This window comes from Mizuhopecten yessoensis, unplaced genomic scaffold (genome assembly GCF_002113885.1).
Source record: "Mizuhopecten yessoensis strain PY_sf001 unplaced genomic scaffold, ASM211388v2 scaffold9433, whole genome shotgun sequence".
NCBI lineage: Eukaryota > Metazoa > Mollusca > Bivalvia > Pectinida > Pectinidae > Mizuhopecten > Mizuhopecten yessoensis.
Genome location: NW_018408045.1, coordinates 342764 through 363224, shown reverse-complemented (window position 1 = coordinate 363224; position 20461 = coordinate 342764). Strand labels below are relative to the sequence as shown.

Genomic DNA, 20461 nt, shown 5'->3' with positions numbered 1-20461 from the left:
TACAGCTGATATAGATGTATACACCTCGACTGATAGCGAGATAATGGCGCTCTACAGGTAATGAGACGCTTGACTGGTTTTCACTATTTTTCTCAAAAGCTATCTGCTGTGTATATTTTCAGTAGCGAGCGTGTATGTACATACGTCTACACACCTGGAGAGTTAAACTTCAACTGATAACGCTTTTGTAAGTAAAGGTGTCTAATATACACAAATTGGGAAAACCCACACCGGGCTTAAAATACTACGATACCGCAATATAGAAGCGAACCGAACTGGTTTTTCTAAAAATAGACCTGACGCAAGGCAGTCCCTCAATGTTCCCTATGGGGTATTCAATCTATTTTGAGAGGGAATTCCTATGAAAGGTCATGGGGTCAGTCCCTCACAAGGTCATGGGGTCAGTCCCTCATCCCTCACTGATCCATCCCGTCAGGGAGGGATTTACTATAAATATAGAGGGAGGGACGGATTTATGCAGAACCCCCATTTCCTATTCATCATATATAGATATAAATACAGGTCATTTCACAATGAACCTCGTTATCAAATAACCAATGGGACAATGAACGATACGATCAACAGGCAACATGAATAGGAGTTCAACAGAATGCAGAAATGGAGAGGCATAGGGACAATACATGAGATGGAAAGGGGCAAAGAGGCAGAGAACAAAAATACATACCTCTTAGTTTATATTTTCCAAAACCAAATGTTGATATATCATATTTTGTCTATAACTACTGAATGCTAAGTTTCTGGACAGGGTATATTTCCTTATTTTTATCTCTTTCATTTTCGTTTGTAACTAAGTTTCTTGACAAGGTTCATTTCCTTATTTTATGTTAGTTACTTAGCGATTACTGATTGCTAAGTATCATGACAGGGTATAATTCCTTAACCCCCCCCCCCTTATTTTTGTTTGTAACTAAGCAACTACTTTTCGTTATTGATATTTCCCTATTCTTCTGCAATATCTATATAAACTCATATAGCGTGAATCGAAAATACTTAGCTTGCTACAGTATTGACAGAAACTGTTTGATAAAATAAGGATAAAAATGCTTATTGCCAAAATAGGTTTCACTCATTCAAAATCTTCACAGTTTCAGAAAAAGCGATGGTACTTGGAAAATAATAGAATGAGACACCTCGAGATTCCAAGCATGCTACCAAGAGTCTAATAATTACATCCTGACAAGAGCATGTTAATACGTCTGTGTATTGCACACACACTCTCTCTAGCAACCAGCACATTCTGTGAGATTACTATAACTGTTTCAATACAACATCATATACAATGTAATTGACGAGTATTTGAAGTCACAACACATGATTCAGTTACCATATACGGTAGGGTTTAAGATTAATCTCATGATTAACGACAATATTAAAAAAAAAATCCTGTACATTTAAGATGAGACATAGCCGATAAAACAGTTCGAAATAACACTAGACAGAACAGTAACAGGGTTATCTGATTTTAAACTCTCTTTTTAACAGGTAATTAATTAAAATGTTTGGTAGTATAGTCTCAACTACTATCAAATAAATATACAATATAGAAGCCTCTGTCAACTACCATTAATACAATGTATTCATTTGTTCTGGGGTTACGCTCACTTCCACTCTCTGTATCCCTGGAATATGTCATAGCAAAATCAATGGCTCAGTGTACACCACCTTGCGAATGAGACAAGAAGACTAGTTTGAACCTCGAAACAATATCTCTTTGATTTGTGTGTATAACAGATATAGTGTGAGCACAATAGCTATGAAAATCATATTATGAACATTTTGTTTGTAGCTAGGCGTACATTACTTCGAGGCGTCATTTCCTATCTGAGTATCACTGCTATTCACATTCATCGATAATTGTTACATTGTTTACATGTCCCCTTCATATTTCTGCCATTTAACGAAATTGATTTATGTATGATTTAATGATTACTATATCTGCTGTCATTATCGTATATCTAACGTAACGAAACGGACAGTGTGTACCTGTTTTTCGAATCGATGTTGATTATGTATTGAAAATATAATGCCTTGTATATTACCAGAAATAAATACATTTTAAACTAATATCTCTGTCTGGTAACGGTAAAAGTAACTGACTTTGGAGTCAGGTGTCACTTCTCTGTAATCTTCAAAGAACATGTATCAGCCTCGCGATTGGTCAGTTTTATTTACCCGAGACCAATCAAATACCTAGCTGTGTGCCTTCAATTTTTCTATGACATATTCCATTGATGCTGAGAATGAAACTAGGTGTAACCCCTGGAGAATCGAGGATGACCCCTACATATAAATAATTGCTGTAATACAGGGACGGAAAGGAAACGCAAAGCTTCTCAAAAAATGTTCTCAAATTACAAACAGTCATGCTTAGTATAACAATCAAGATATTTACAAAAACGTATTTCAGAAGAACTTGAGTAGAATTTGATTTAGAACAATTAAACGTTAAATAAAAAGGACATGAACAAATATCATACATGACAAAGTATAGTATTTGATAAAAGTATATTTCTCACTAAACAAAAAACAAACACAACGAACATCATATGGTAGAGTATATCTAGTATTTGATTAAAGTACCAACCAAACAAAAACAAATAACAACATCAATATCTTTATAGAATTCCATACATAATCAATTTCCCAGCAAAAGTTAAACTGAAATATATCATATACTAAACTAGCCCGAGTTTCCTCTGGCCCCGACACCAGACTTAGACATTTTCATAAATAAAAGTCTGCCCACACCAGACATCTATCTGTCGAAATGTCTAAGTCTGGAGTCAGGATCAGAAGAAACTCGGGCCAATACTAATACAAATTATTTTCAGTTGAGGAAGTATGCCACCATTGAGAATGAACTAAAGAATCCTATTTTATGGTCAGTAAGTATTTCACAACTGAAGCACACAATAATGAATTTTAATCAAGTGACCTAAAGGGCCTTAAATTGCTCACTTGATTTAAATGATACAAGTATAATTTCATATTAAAGATGTGATCCCTTCACCTAAACCTAGAACCCCAATTTCAACAAATCTAAATGAATACACATAGCCAATTTGTGCTAGTTGTTAAATATTTTGAAATCTCCTCTCCTGGCATGGGATATCTCATTTAGCATTTTCATGGTTTTAATTTTAATTTTTACATCTAAACCACGCAACTTGTGAAAGATATCCATCTGTGATATACCAAACTTGAAAAGATGATCATAGAGGATTTCTCAAAAGGTTAATTTGATTAAACGTTAACTACACAAACTTTTTTAAGGACTTCTCAAAGCTTATAGTTCGTAATTGATTCAACTTTTACCACACCAATATTTCTGATTCTTCTACATTGTTACTTACACTCAGCTCCGCTATAAAATCCTTCAATCTTTTTGTCAACGTTGTTTTCATTGTTAAGGATCATGTGAACAAGCTTCTGTGTTGTTCGGATTATCATTTCAAAGAACTGATGAAAACCAGAACCCAATTCTCAACCACGCTTTCCATTTATCAAACCCCTTGACATTAACCTCAATTGAAAGGCAGGATTTTGAAGTCCCGTTCTTGGTCACTAGGAAGTAATGCTTATAACTCTTATAGAAAATATGGTCTCCCTTTTACTAGTAATGATGGGTTTATGATGGGGGGTAAACATGAACAGAAGAAAATTATATTTCAGAGAATAATTTTGGTCATTACTAATGCTAATAGTTAGCTCAGGTGGCCCCTTGTGAGGCCCTAGAAGGCCTATTTTGAACAAATCTAAGAAACTTAGTGAAGGTTTCTCAATTTCTCAAAACACAAAAACTCCAAAGAAGCAAAGCGTTAGCATATGAACGAATATGAAAACACTTTCCTCGTGATGATTTACGGCAATTCATATCAAATTGTGTTGGATGATTTCTGGAATCTTGCAAGAGAGAGACAGAAAGTGATGGCAATAGCAAGCTTGTGCTCAGTTGCGTGAAAAATAAAATCCTCCACAGCTTGTTTCTAAATCATGATTTGAATGAAACCATATGGTTTGTCACAAATGCTGTTCCGTATTTGTTTGAAGCAGATCTAGGTAACATGTTTTTGAATCTACAGTAGTTTTTATATGATCAAAGGAACTTATCTTCAGGGGTAATAACCAATAATCCAAGATGTTAAACAATATTAAATCAAAATATAAATCTTCTAAAAATGACAAAATTGGAGGAAATTAATGACTGATCATCACGTCATTGATAGAATGTACAACCCTTAACAGTGGGAAAATATGTACATGGCAACTGTGCTTATAACACTACTTGACTCGCCCCTAAAGACACATTTTAACTCTTCCCATTCAAAGGTTGGAATAGTTCATTATGAAATTGCATGGATAAATGAGTTAACATTAAGGCTTACTCCTGGTAGAAATTTTACTAACATAAACAATAAATCACAATGCTTATACCTTTATTTAGGCTTTATAATAAATTTAACTGTATTCATTTTGGCAAAAATATACTCATAACAAGATTGTTCAAGATATTTAAAATATCACCCAATTATTGTTTTCACAACAAGATCATAAAAGATATCTAAACAACACTATTACTTTTTTTCATTTCAAGATAAAAAAAATGATCATAATTAATGATAGGTACCTTCAAAAATAACCCAATTATTGTTTTCACAACAAAATCATAAAAAACAGGTAAAACAATCCCATTACTTTTTTTTCTCATTACATGATCAAACAAGATATCTTACACACTCATGTTAGCAAACCACTGTTTTTAAAACAAGATTGCACAGAGAAATCTAAAACAACCAAATATTTGTCTTATAACGTAGTCATGTTTCTAAAAGTCTTATACAAAAGCCTGGCATCGTTTTATCAATGTTATAATAAACAAAAACAATCTAGTAGCCATGACCCAAGATCTATTTATATAACACATATTGCCTGCATTTAAGTCTACAAAACACATCAACAGAATAAAACAGTGAATTAAATTAATATGTATTCATAACTATTTCATGCAAAATTTAAGAGAAAGAATAGTAAAATAACAATTAAGTTAACAAATTTTTAAATTTTACTTTGAGTTTACATGTTGCATAGGAATGTCAGGAGAGTTATCTCCCTTCGTTATAAGTCCTGTGGTATCATCAGTACTAGGATCTGATGAACTTGAAGTAGTGTGATAATTGTAGAATAAAGACATCAACATGAAAACAAAGGATACAAATGTCATCAAGGCTGCAAAAAAGAAAAATTCCGCTGTCTGAAACAGAAACAATTTCAAATCAGATTATATGAAGTGGACAAATTTAATCCATTTTCACTTCAGCAAACAATTATCAATTACTTGATATTCAGAGAGAAGTCCTTTTTATTGTCTCCCATGTTATGTAAAAACTTAAAGACAAAAAATACATGTAACAGACCCATTTTACTATGTCATACGGACATGTCATAAATATGGTATTACACACATGTATTAAAACCTAAAGGTGCTGCGATTGGTCAAAGCTGCATGAATAAATTCCTACGCAACTAGTTTTGTATATTATACCACATGATAAATTCACTGTTATTCTAAATGAATTTTAAATCTTCATTTTATCATTATTATTCTCATTTAAACCTCATCATTATTAAAAAAATAAACTGGCACTTAATTATACTTAATTATACTTTGTCACTGCATGGAACGACAATACTTTGATTAGATTATTTTGTCACTGTGTGGAACGACAACACTATGATTAGATTACTTTGTCACTGTGTAGAACGACAACACTATGATTAGATTACTTTGTCACTGTGTGGAACGACAACACTATGATTAGATTATTTTGGTGTTGTTGTATGTAGAGTCAGCTGATAACACATAATTGTGTTTACAGATTTTTTTTAAAATTATGGATGCTATGTGATAAATAGAATCTCACATTCGTTTGTTCAGCACAAAGCCAATATATACCTTTTGGGCATAAATATATGTTATATTAAGAAACTAATATGTACAAGTCTTGAAGCGCCTAATTTGTGCCATCTTTGCCCCAAGAAGACAAGATTTAGTAATCATTCAGTAATTTGAAATATATAGCTTGCATAAAGGCTCGTATTAAATTATTTAACTTGTTTAATAAATTCAATATGACATGAATACTCATGTAAGATCCTCTATGTCTACATCTGAATATGGTGTACTAGTATACAATGTGAATATGTTATGCATGATTACCATGAAATCCAGTAATTGACTATTATTCATAGGAAAAAATTAAACATTTTGAAATTTTGAAATATTTAAAAAATATATTTGTATCAACTGAAGTCATTATAAAGTATGGTATATGTTAATTAGTTTCTCCTAAAAATAGGGATGACATTGGATACAGTACATAACTTTTGTTGTACTTACCTGGCTGGGTAGAAGCTGACATTGGATACAGTACATAACTTTTGTTGTACTTACCTGGCTGGGTAGAAGCTGACATTGGATACAGTACATAACTTGTCTTTGTACTTACCTGGCTGGGTAGAAGCTGACATTGGATACAGTACATAACTTTTCTTTGTACTTACCTGGCTGGGTAGAAGCTGACATTGGATACAGTACATAACTTTTCTTTGTACTTACCTGGCTGGGTAGAAGCTGACATTGGATACAGTACATAACTTTTCTTTGTACTTACCTGGCTGGGTAGAAGCTGACATTGGATACAGTACATAACTTTTCTTTGTACTTACCTGGCTGGGTAGAAGCTGACATTGGATACAGTACATAACTTTTCTTTGTACTTACCTGGCTGGGTAGAAGCTGACATTGGATACAGTACATAACTTTTCTTTGTACTTACCTGGCTGGGTAGAAGCTGACATTGGATACAGTACATAACTTTTCTTTGTACTTACCTGGCTGGGTAGAAGCTGACATTGGATACAGTACATAACTTGTCTTTGTACTTACCTGGCTGGGTAGAAGCTGACATTGGATACAGTACATAACTTTTGTTGTACTTACCTGGCTGGGTAGAAGCTGTGCTTCCGCTACTATCACTACAATAAGATCCCCGACCGCTGTTGTAAGTAGCCACGCTGCCTGTACAACAGACTTCATGGACTTTGGAGCCTGCAAAGGACAGCGTATATGGGCTTAACACGGTGTGTGTGAACTTATTGTTGGTCTTTGGGGCCTTTGACATTCACTACGTGTATTTAAATACAGAGGTAAGTCTATCAGTACTGTAAAAGTGGAGACTTTTGCAAGGGGGATTTTTCATAATAACACTTTTTAAATGGATGACAGATTTTTGTGTAATACTACCATCAATGCTTTCATGTTAAAATCTATTTCTCTTTATATATATACATTACTGTCTATGATATCTATTATTCACTATTCACTTTGACTTGTATATATGTGGTACCTATTGGAGAGGACTTATATAGGCCTGCCTGTTGTTTAATCCATTTGTTTTCTAAACAATAAAATTTGTTGAAATGAAATGACAGAATGGAAATTTCTGCATTGTGTAAATTTCCGTGCTAGTTGTGGCTATTAATTTACTACACAAAAAAATGCGAGCAATCCCACACTGCGAAAAAATCCTCAGTATTAGCTTTCTTATAACTGTCTTAAAAGTAGGGTAACCATATTGTAAGTAGAGGTGAGTATTGTAAGCAATATTTCCATATCAAATATCAAGAAACTATAGAAATACATCATAATATATTGTATTCCTAGAAATTCAGTGTATTTTTTAGAAAACATAAAAAGTGAGCATCAGCTTAGCAAGCTTCAATGGTGAATTGAAAACTATTGTATATAGTTTTTAAAAGTTATCAAATCAATCAAGCCGAATTTGGATCTTAACGTTATTTCTGTACGATGAAATCATGACTGAGCTGAAACCTTCTGAAAATCAGTTGAGAAACTTATTGCAATATATGCTGCAAGACAAATAGTATACCTCATTACTGTATTGTAAATATGGTCATTGCTTTCGTGTATATAACTGCAGGGTATCTACTGAACAGGACCAGAGACAGAACATGTATAATGGAGGTAATGTTTATAAAGCATGTCTCACAGGAAAGGGTTCAATATACCTCTGAGTAGGCAAAGGAAAGTCCAGACACCGAGAATAGGATTTCTCCGACAGTGATGACCACATATTGAGGAACCATCCAAAGGAGGGACACAGTGTTAGCTGTTACACTGCTGTATATCACAGTATGGACCTGTTAAATAAAACATACATTACAGGGTATATGTCACTGTGGCCACACTGCTGTATATCACAGTACGGACCTGTAAAATAAAACATACATTACAGGGTATATGTCACTGAGGCCATACTGCTGTATATCACAGTATGGATCTGTTATATAAAACATACAATACAGACTACATGTCACTGTGGCCACACTGCTGTATATCACAGTACGGACCTGTAAAATAAAACATACATTACAGGGTACATGTCACTGTGGCCACACTGCTGTATATCACAGTATAGATCTGTAAAATAAAACATACATTATAGCCTACATGTCACTGTGGCCACACTGCTGTATATCACAGTATGGACCTGTTAAATAAAACATGCATTACATGGTACATGTCACTGTGGCCACACTGCTGTATAAACGTGTCATTTAAGCCACACTGCTGTTCTTGATCATACAGTATAAACGTATATGTATATTTATATTACAGGTTGAAATATATTCCCTGCAAAAATACCAGACTTATTTATTTATACATTTACATCTCAATGTATTAGGTATATACATTTCTATGCTACTTGCAATTAGTCATGTACAATGTACAAGCAATAGAAATATATAAAATACCATGGTAACATGTAGCATTAGGGTGATGTGACAACATTTGGGAACTAACGTTGACTTTCTATATATTGAGTGTGATTGTAAAGGATGAACATTGTACATACTGTCGAAGCGGCCTGACTAGCTTTGGCTAGAGTGAATTTCCATTTGGCTCAGCAGTAGAGAGTTCCAACATAAAGTCAAGAATGACATGTTACAGATGCACATATTTATTTTCAGTTCTTCCTTTATCAAACATGTGCCGTTGACTCTTGCTCTAAGTAGCTAGTAGAGGACCCTTGGGGAGAGCAAAAAAACTAGTTGCGTTGGGGTTTTTTTTGGGGTGAAGAGTTGGGAAAATGAGGAGATAATGTAAAGGATGTGCATTGTGCATTATAAGTATTCAAGTCCCCTTACTATCTTTGGTCACATGGAATCGAATCGGAAGTTTGATCCCAAACAAATGCCAGCATACTTTTTTTTACAATACTGTATAATATATACTTCCTTCCTATTACATAACTACTGCATACCGGAAATTTTCGCCGCAGTTAAATTTTCGCCCTTTTCCCCCTCTGGTACGTGGGCGAATGTATCCAGTGAATATAGGTAGACAGCATAATATACAATTTACATTCAGAGAAAATTGAGTTTATTCGAGAAGGGCGAAAGTTTGACTGGGTGAAAATGTCCCATATATAAAACTGTTGGTATATAACAGGATGGTATATACAGTTTATACATACAGTGTCGGCGCTGTTGGTATATAACAGGATGGAATATACAGTTTATACATACTGTGTCAGTGCTGTTGGTATATAACAGGATGGTATATACAGTTTATACATACAGTGTCGCAGATGTTGGTATATAACAGGATGGTATAGACAGTTTATACATACTGTGTCAGAGATGTTGGTATATAACAGGATGGTAAATAGTTTATACATAGGGTCGGAGCTGTTGGTATATAACAGGATGGTAAATAATTTATACATACTGTGTCGGAGCTGTTGGTATATAACAGTATGGTATATACGGTTTATACATACAGTGTCGGAGCTGTTGGTATATAACAGGATGATGGTATATAGTTTATACATAATGTCGGAGCTGTTGGTATATAACAGGATGGTATATACAGTTTATACATACTGTGTCAGAGCTGTTGGTATATAACAGGATGGTAAATAGTTTATACATACTGTGTCGGAGCTGTTGGTATATAACAGGATGGTATACGAGGCTCCTGTTCCTACATTGACACTGGCATTAGTCATCTGCCAGGACTCGCTGGAATTTACAGTCGTTTTCACTAGCTGCCATATATTGTATCTGCAAAATTTACAAAAATCATATACTGTTTGCATAATTATATACTTACTTTAGCACACTCAAAGTTTAGTGTTTTATCAAATTTAAACCTATTAGCATATCAAACATTTGGCATTCTTAAAATACACGCTACAGAAATTTCAGTTATTTGCAATCGTAATTTAGGTCAATAGTTAAAATATGTGAAAGCGGTAAACTAAGATATTCGTTAAAATATGTATGTTTACAGTATCACAATCAGTATACTTTGTGAGTTATTACATTTTTTATTTTTCACCCAAGTAACCTAATTCATAGTAAGGACTGCCAGTAATAAATACTTACAATCTAAAAAAATATATAAANGAAAAAAAAAAAAAAAAAAAAAAAAAAAAAAAAAAAAAAAAATACTTACAAGCCTGGGTCGGCCTCCCTATATACTGAGGCTCTAGAGCTGGATACAGAAAACAGAATCCCAGGAGGCGAGGGTTTAAGTTTCTCTTTGGTGTAGGAGTGAGGTACAAGCTTCACACTAACCTCTGTCTTTGAGTCCATTGACATTAGTAAGCTGGATAAAACAGATCAGTATCAGTAACAAAATCAAAGTGCCCCGCCCATGGCACTGAAGGATTGGCAGCATTAATGCTGTTTTTTATATAGATTTTATCCTGAATGGGCAGACGTCATACAGGTGTCTGTATACATTTATGTACAATAAAATAAAACGAAATTGCTCCTCTTACACAACATCAGTTATTGTTTTTAATGTTACTATATCTCAATATACAAAAAACAATAGAACTACGTAACTGTAATGCCTCCTTTTACTACACACTGTATATTCTTCACTTTGATTTGACTATATGATATGGTCTTATTTGGTGGGGTAATTATATTGTAAACATTATCAAATTGATACTCTAAAATTTATCGTAAATTTCATTATGCCTTTACTTAATAATTTTAAATTGTTTCAGATAAGCAAAGTCAAAGAAACAAGTTTTTAAACACAAATTCACTGTAATGTATACTGAAACATACCTAATAACAGAGTTACCTTCCCTTGGCTTGTTTCTCTGGTCATCAGCCTAAAATAAACATTAGATAGTTTATTGATGAGAGAAGTTTAATTTAAAAATTTCAAATTTCAAATTTCAAATTCGAAAAAATCTCACTTAACTCTACTAGGTTGTTGGAATCAATATTCTTGAATCTTGCATACATTGAAAATAAATACATTCTGTATAAAAATACAAGATCCATGATCTTACCTTGAAAATTTCTAAATTCCCCTTCTCGGCAGATTTTAAAATGATAATTCTATAAGCAGAACTGGTGTCAAAGGTGACATTTTTTGTTGCCTTATTTCCGGTACAGTTAGTAGTAACAGAGATGGCATGAGAACCTGGTAGTACTCTTAGGTAGTCAGACTCCTGAAACATCAATCACAATAATCAGTGAGCTGTCATCGTGGGCAGATATAAAATATTAAATGAACAAACAGGGTTCTAGGAATATAATTTTGAATACATGTTAATTGAACACAGCTCTTTACAGCAGAATTTTTGCTCCAGTATAATTTTGACCTTTGTAATAAGTGTGAATTTATCATTACAGCAAATATTAGTAGACAACATGGATATACATGAGAGTAATTTAATGTGAAGGGCGAATTCAAAACTGGGCAAAAATGGATTTTTCTGTCAAAGAGCGAAAGTTTGACAGGACAACAATTTCCCAGTATACAGTATATATCTTATGATTATAATCAAACCCTATAACACCAAACCATCTCACAAAACAATTGTGATAGAAACAAAGTAAGAAGGAAACTGGAGACAGGTTCCTGTTAGAAAACTAACCAGTGCAAGAGAACAGTTAACCAGAGTAGATGGGATAGGATGATCACACACTTACCTGTAAACGACAGATCCCTTGAGTAGAGGGGTCTAAGGAGACCTCACACTTACCTGTAAACGACAGATCCCTGGAGTAGAGGGGTTTAAGGAGACCTCACACTTACCTGTAAACGACAGATCCCTGGAGTAGAGGAGAAGGAGACCTCACACTTACCTGTAAACGACAGATTCCTGGAGTAGAGGGGAAGGAGACCTCACACTTACCTGTAAACAACAGATTCATAGAGTAGAGGGAAAGGAGACCACACATTTACCTGAAAACGACAGATCCATGGAGTAGAGGGGTCTAAGGAGACCTCACACTTACCTGTAAACAACAGATCCCTGGAGTAGAGGGGAAGGATACCTCACACTTATCTGTGAACGACAGATCCCTGGAGTAGAGGGGAAGGAGACCTCACACGTATTTGTGTAAACGACAGATCCCTGGAGTAGAGGGGAAGGAGACCTTGCACGTACCTGTGTAAATACAGATCCTGGCCTGGAGTAGAGGGGAAGGAGACCTCACACTTACCTGTAAACGACTAATCCCTGGAGCAGAGGGGAAGGAGACCCGACACTTACCTGTAAACAATTGATCCCTGGAGTAGAGGGAAAGGAGACCACACACTTACCTGAAAACGACAGATCCATGGAGTAGAGGGGTCTAAGGAGACCTCACACTTACCTGTAAACAACAGATCCCTGGAGCAGAGGGGAAGGATACCTCACACTTATCTGTGAACGACAGATCCCTGGAGTAGAGGGGAAGGAGACCTCACACGTACTTGTGTAAACGACAGATCTCTGGAGTAGAGGGGAAGGAGACCTTGCACGTACCTGTGTAAATACAGATCCTGGCCTGGAGTAGAGGGGAAGGAGACCTCACACTTACCTGTAAACGACTCATCCCTGGAGTAGAGGGGAAGGAGACCCGACACTTACCTGTAAACAATTGATCCCTTGAGTAGAGGGGAAGGATACCCAACACTTACATGTAAACGACAGATCCCTGGAGTAGAGGGGAAGGAGACCTCACACTTTCCTGTGTAAACGACAGATCCTGGCCTGGAGTAGATGGGAAGGAGACCTCATACTTACCTGTAAAGGACCGATTCCTTGAGTAGAGGGGAAGGAGACCTAACACTTACCTGTGTAAACAACAGATCCCTGGAGTAGAGGGGAGGGAGACCACACACTTACCTGTAAACAACAGATCCCTGAAGTAGAGGGGAAATAGAACTCACACTTACCTGTGTAAATGACAGATCCCCGGAGTAGATGAGGGAGGAGACCTTACACTTACCTGTGTAAACGACAGATCCCTGGAGTAGATGAGGGAGGAGACCTTACACTTACCTGTGTAAATGACAGATTCCCAGTTAAGATCATTTATGTATTTTGCCTTACTCTGGGATAGCACATCAAAGCCATAGAAAGCTTACTTACAATAGGGTTCTCTTAGACGGGAGAGGAGATCTTACACTTACCTGTGTAAACGACAGATCCCTGAGAGCCAATGAGGGAGATGACCTTACACCTACCTATGTAACGACAGATCCCTGAAAGAAGATGACGGAGATGATCTTACACTTACCTGTGTAAATGACAAGTCTCCAGAGTAGATGTCGGAGGAAAGAGTTACAGGACAAGGGAATGTGTTGATAAAGGTCACACCACTCTGGGTCATGGATAGAGGAACTTCTCTGTGAACCTACAGAGTAAACACACATCACTTATCAATACCTAGCTAGTACACTTACACATGATGGATGTTCACTGAAGGTTATATAGGTCAAATATAGTATAGTCCTTGAGATTTATACTATAGTCCTTGAGATTTATACTATAGTCCATGAGATTTATTTGAGATTTATTAAAAGGTCCTTGAGATTTATAGTATAGTCCTTTAGTCCTTGAGATTTATAGTATAGTCCTTGAGATTTATAGTATAGTCCTTGAGATGTATTAAAAAGTCCTTGGGATTAAGCACTTTACACCAAAGAGAAATACTACTGTATACTGTGAAACTTTCGCCGCAATTTAACTATCGCCTTCTCCACTCCCTGTAACGAAGGCTAATTTATCCTTGCAACAGATTTAGGTAGAAAACATAATAATATATGTAGTAATTCTATGCGAATTGCAAAAATTACACTTGGCAGAAATGGAATTTATGGGAGAAGGGCGAAAGTTTTAATGGGCAAACATTTCCCGGTATTCCGTATAATGTCACTGCTGAAGTAGAACCTACTAGTGTAATTTCTCCCACAACCATTGCAAGCTTCCTTAATCCAGCCTCATTGAATAGACCTACTCGGAGTTATTAAGTGACACACTTAACATGATTTCATTGGTCAATCTTTTAATCATGACTTCATGTTACAATGTTTACATCATCATTTTCCCAATGTGACATCATCATTCATAATACATTGCAATTCATGATTTCCAGATTGGAAGCAGAATTTTAGATATAATATGAACTTTATTGGAGAGAAAGAGATAATTAAGTTGTTTGGACAACCAAATAATCAACCCCAGGGTTGGAGATTTCTGTCTTAGTTAAAATTTAACCCATTCACAGCTAAAGTCACATTTGAACCTTACCAAATCAAAGACTGAGCAATTCCAGTTTAGATATGTAGAGGTGAGTGAGTTCAGGTAGAGAAAGATTACTTTCACCTTTCATTCCAAAAGTATGGTTAAAAACAACCTATTGTCTGACCTCACAGATTGTTTTTCTTGTGAATTTAAGGAGAGTTTATCAAAGGAAAAGGTTGTTAACTTGTCATTGGGTAATCTCAAAAAATCTTACATCCAGCTTCATCTGAACTAAGGCGGCCACTACAAAAGCTGCACCTGTCAGGAACATCCCCGACACCATCCTCTGTAGGGGTCTGAAACAAACAAACCAGCATAAACATCCATAACACACTTACTCTGAAACAAATTAATCAATGTATTTATAACACATATATGTTTCTGACAAATAAAATCTGTTTTCTATAACTGAGCGAGATCAGGTTATCTCAGTTGAAGGCTTAAAGATTCTGTTACATAATCCTAACTGAGGTATGCCAAGGTTGGGATGTTACTTAATCTTAGCCCTTGAAGGATATAACCTGATATTGCTCAGTTATAGAAAACAGATTTTTTTCACAAACTTTTTAGATCAAAAGACTATTGATTTTTTGCTTAAGTCTACAAGTATCCCATCCGGGGTATCACATAAATACGGCCTCTTCACTATAAAGTAAGTCTGAATGCCTCGATGTAGTCTGTCATTACGAAGAAGACAAACATTTTCACATTATAGAATACATCTTATTTACAACATCAGCAATATCTAACAACATCAAAACAATTCATTTACAACTTAACAGACTACCTGGTATGTTTAATGCTGATTGTTATCACTTGGGTTAGCACATGGAATACACCACTGTGTAAAAAATATGGATAATGTCACAGAAAGGTGCCAGACAGTTCGGAGATAGAACAATCTAGCACTGGTATCAGGTTGGATATCCCTGTCTGAGGTGGAGAAAACTGTTTTCTGTCCGACATTAACAGATCTGTCCTGATGACCTTTTCACCCCTATGCAACTTTATAAACTCTACCATGCGTTGATATGGATAAGTCCATTATGGTTACAGTGGTGAAAGGGTGAACTTTAAACTGCATCCTGCTGAGAGTTACAGTACTGAACAGCATCGCAGATAAATTTAGTGTATTACGCACATAAACACTGTGTGTACAGTAGAAAGGTTATGTATCACAACCAGTAATTTTTTATGTGTGAGGTTTCGATGACTAATTGTGTACGCTCCCTGTCACCTTCATCAGACAAATGTCCAGTGAAGCATCAAAATATCAATTGTACATACCCTACTGGATAGAACACCCATAGAAAACATAGCAGAATGCGTGTACAAAATTGGATGCAAGAACTGTGACGCATCCTATATCATAGACATTGCAAGGCGATGAAATATCACAGTTTAACTATTATAGTTAATTCTTGTATTCATAGTTACCTGTTCAGTATACCACATTTGTCACACAGTGGATAAATAACTTGTTCAAACAGAGGAATTAGGATGATGATGAGGAGAGGGTTTAAAGCCTGAAACATAATAGAAATGCTGTATAAATTGTAATCTTTTATTTCATGTAAACATATTACTTATATCAATTTGTTTCCTGATCAAATTCATCTAGTCATCATTGAGAAGACATTGATTATTGAAATAATATCCGAGTCCGGTGGTCGGGTTGTGCAGTGGATAGCTAGCGCACTTGCTTTTCACCAAGGCGGCCAGGGTTCATTTCTAAGATCGACGCAAAAAGGTATGGGGTTTTCTCCGGGTACTTCAGTTTCCTCCCACATTACAAATTACGTACAATAACACTTTAAGTATGGTTGAAAGGTTATGTATCACAACTAGTAAATGTATAAATCAATTTGTTTCTTGATGAAAGTCTTCTAGTCAACACTGAGAATACATTAATTATTGAAAATAGCACAAGATAAAAATACATAAATACCATAAAATTTATAACACAAATGTTGCGAAGCTTCTTGATTAATAGTTTTAAAGATTGATAAGATGTAAGTACTCACCATGACTTGGTCTGGCTTTAATCGTCCAAATACTCCCTAAAGTAAGAAATATGTCTCTCAATAAAACTGACTCTAGTAGACACCATCAACATCAGTAGCTTCTAAATTTACCAGATTGGTTATATTTTTTCTCATTTCATATTGCAATATATATCAAGTGGGCAGCTTTGAAAGAACTACACAAGATATACTCATTAAACATTGGCGTACGTTACCCTGTTACCGTCAACCTATAGAGTTACATAAAACCAACAGATATTACACACTATTTCCCCCATAAAAAGTTGACATTGATTACCATGATTCATCTGGGTAAGTTTAACACTACTTATATTCCATCAAGTTCACTTCATTAACAAAGATGATGGATCAATCTGAACAGGATACCATATAGATGATTCCTAATTTCTCTCATACAATACTAAAATCTTTATATCATCTTATATCTGGATGGAACTAGTCAAAATATATGTTGATTATATTATGAGATTTCCCCCGAAGACATCATTATTTACAACCTAAGTTCGGGCATCTCATTCACCAGGTACTTAAACAAGGGTTTGGTCATGAGCACCACTGTAACAAGAGCAGAACCCTAACCCTAAGTGCACAGCCAGACTGGGGTTCGAACCCAGAACCCTCCAAACTTTAGACAGATGCTCTACCAATTGAGTGACCTGGTTGCCTACGATAGATCCAGTCCAGTTCTGCTACATAACACTAGCATTAACACTATGCTAGCATTATAATTTCTTTTCACTAGATATTTAAGCTCACCATGTCACCATCCATCTGGGCAGCTTGGAGTGTCCATCTTGATCCCTGGAATCAAATCAAATATTTTCAACAAACATTTAACTAGTAGTAATATTAATAATACAATTATTGCAAAATTGTACAGCACTTTAGAGTGATTTATTCTATCTAGAAAGGGCACTCTATATATATGCCAACTTTCAAAATTCACTAAATGAAGTAGATTTGACTGACTATTGATACACATGTATAAAAAGAAAATATTGCACTCAAATAAGGACATACTGTATATCTATCTGATGTCATACTGTATACCGGGAATTGTTACATCATTACAGCAAATATAAGTAAACAGCAACAATAAATATAGTAATTAAATGTTAAGGACGAAACTATCACTTTGCGGGAATTGATTTCATAGGCAAAGAGGGGAATTAAGTTTGACTGGGTGGAAAATGTCCCCCATATACACTAATATTTTCTGATCAAATTTATTTTTGCAACTGCATTAAGTATATTTCCACGTTACCTGCTGGTCCGACAGTGCCCAGAACAATGGGAGTGGTAGAAACAGTGTCATTACTTTTAATAGAGTCTTCACTTCCTCAACAAACTCAGGCTAAAAACAAAAATATGACGACTGGTAAAACTATTTCAGATAAGGCTTGATAAACAGTACATGTTTGGTTTGTATGGGGTCCATTTTTGACTAGTTTCATAGTGCCATAAAGCTTCAATGGACATGTTTGGGATCATCATTAGAACATGACAGACACAAAAAATGCAAATTGCAGAAAGTTTGCATGTTTATTTATTAAATTCTGATTCACAATTTCAAATGCTCAGAGAACTGTCACTGCTGGTTTAAAGAAAAAGAGATATGCCTGTAATGTGTATAAATGGTACGTCACATTTATCGCCTGTAATGTGTATAAATGGTACGTCACATTTATCACCTGTAATGTGTATAAATGGTACGTCACATTTATCACCTGTAATGTGTATAAATGGGACGTCACATTTATCGCCTGTAATGTTTATAAATGGTACGTCACATTTATCACCTGTAATGTGTATAAATGGTACGTCACATTTATCACCTGTAATGTGTATAAATGGGATGTCACATTTATCGCCTGTAATGTGTATAAATGGTACGTCACATTTATCGCAGTAAAGGGAAAATATGCAAGATATGTACTTCCATCAATCCAATTATGTCCAGATGATGGGATCGGCAAAGACATACCAGTGGTCATCGGTGAAGACAACTGAAGTTTATGTCATAAGGACAATTAATTGCGAAGATTTGGCGGCATGATCATCCTCGATACTCCAGGGGTTACGTTCACTTTCACTCTCTACACCCCGAGAATATGTCATAGCAAAATCAAAGGCTCAGTGTGCACCTCCTTGTGAGTGAGACAACGAGGAGATTAGTTTGATCCTTTGATATGTACATCAAAAGAATCTGTTGATCGCGTAGCGGTAAAATTGACTGGCTTTGAAGTCAAGTGTTACACCTCTGTAATCTTCAATGGACAGGTATCAGCCTAGTAATTTATCAGGTTTGTTTACCTGACAACAATCAAATAGCTAGCTGCATGCCTTTGGATTTGCTATGACATATTCCAGGAGTGCAGAGAGCTTTCGAAAGACAGAGCATAACCCCTGGAGTTATATGATCAAGGATGCAGTGTGAAGGGGTCTATAATTATGTGTACTTACCTCAAATTTTTCCTCTGCATAGTCAAGCCAATGTTGCATCTTCATATTGGTCCCTCTGTTTTTTACCTTACCCTTAATTCCTGCCTTGAAATAGAAATATACAAAAAGTTTACAGAGCTACCTCACTTACCTTGATAGCAATAACCCATTTTGTGCATCTGGTTCAACCTTTTTGTCTGTTTTTACAGGTAAAATTTTCGAGTATAAACTCTGGCAGACCTGCAGATGTTTATGCAGGCTTTACAAGGCCTTAATTGTCAAGATTCGCCTGAAAGCAGTATCAGTCTTTACTAGGTCAAACCTTATTTCATAAATGAACAACTCTGGTCCAACGTTTGGATCACATTAAAAAAATGCAGTGTAACTAGGGGTTACAAAAGTTACAAAACTTTCATTCTTGAAAATGAAAATTAAATAACAGAAAATTTTTAATCATTCTGACTTAATTCACAAAGAATTGTGACAGATTCCTTACCTTTATACAGTTGTAAACTCTCCCCACCAAATTACCAGCAGGGGGCGTAATTTTATACTGACTTTTCCCAGCAATGAAGATGACTGTTAAATAAAACAAACTATCTCAGAACGCACTTAACACAGTCATTATTCTACAACATTTACATGGTATGGAAGTCAACAGTTCTTTATACGGACAGGAGATGATAGGATGACTTTCTGTTCATAGGCAGTTTGAACATCAACAGAGATTGTGCTAGCCTTTCATGTATATTTTTCATGTTCCTGTTGGCATTCCTATTGACTATGAATGCCAACTACAAGCTGTTAAGATAGAGGTACAATGTATGTATTGTGTATGCTTGTTAAATGAACAGAACACCTGTCTTCCAGGAGGGTCAGTGATATAGATCTATCCTAACAATCAAGACATCACAATAATGATGATGTCAACACATGGTCTATGGCATTCATGGCTTATATGAATGCCTTCCGAAAATTCCAGGGTTATATAGTGGTACATTTAAAGACACAGAGTGGTAAATATCTATGGTTGTGCTGCTGTATGTCCATTGTCACCACTGCTGAAAACAGATCTAGTAGCTCTATTAACATTACAGTTGATAGCAAACATACTTCAAACTAGGTTTTTTTCTTACTTTAATTTTAATCCCTCAGCACAATGTTAGAAAGGAAGGCCAGAGTTGAGGTGAGCCTTGAGATCCCTCCTTAATTTTTTTTTTTTTTTTTTAATATACAAACTTAAATAACAAATACTTAAACAAATGAACCACACTCATGTTCTCCACAAATCAATCCCTGCACCACTTGCTTACATGTCATGTTAAG

The 20461-nt window shown here is 35.5% G+C and overlaps 1 protein-coding gene across 2 annotated transcripts in view; it reads right to left on the bottom strand.

Moving 5' to 3' along the window:
* Positions 1 to 3662: 3662 nt before the first annotated feature.
* Positions 3663 to 20461, bottom strand: part of LOC110458133 (solute carrier family 15 member 1-like) — a 35600-nt gene continuing 18801 nt past the window's right edge. For both annotated transcript variants that reach the window (XM_021509711.1, XM_021509712.1), the window contains 15 exons: positions 19632 to 19714; positions 19157 to 19240; positions 17958 to 18047; positions 17450 to 17494; positions 16673 to 16708; positions 16086 to 16174; positions 14863 to 14944; positions 13642 to 13758; positions 11418 to 11579; positions 11188 to 11234; positions 10562 to 10714; positions 10038 to 10167; positions 8110 to 8241; positions 7022 to 7129; positions 3663 to 5272 (listed from right to left, as the gene is read on the bottom strand). In XM_021509711.1, coding sequence (XP_021365386.1) covers positions 5084 to 5272; positions 7022 to 7129; positions 8110 to 8241; positions 10038 to 10167; positions 10562 to 10714; positions 11188 to 11234; positions 11418 to 11579; positions 13642 to 13758; positions 14863 to 14944; positions 16086 to 16174; positions 16673 to 16708; positions 17450 to 17494; positions 17958 to 18047; positions 19157 to 19240; positions 19632 to 19714 — 1547 coding nt within the window. In that variant the 3' untranslated portion in view covers positions 3663 to 5083. The remainder of the gene's footprint in view (positions 5273 to 7021; positions 7130 to 8109; positions 8242 to 10037; positions 10168 to 10561; positions 10715 to 11187; positions 11235 to 11417; positions 11580 to 13641; positions 13759 to 14862; positions 14945 to 16085; positions 16175 to 16672; positions 16709 to 17449; positions 17495 to 17957; positions 18048 to 19156; positions 19241 to 19631; positions 19715 to 20461) is intronic.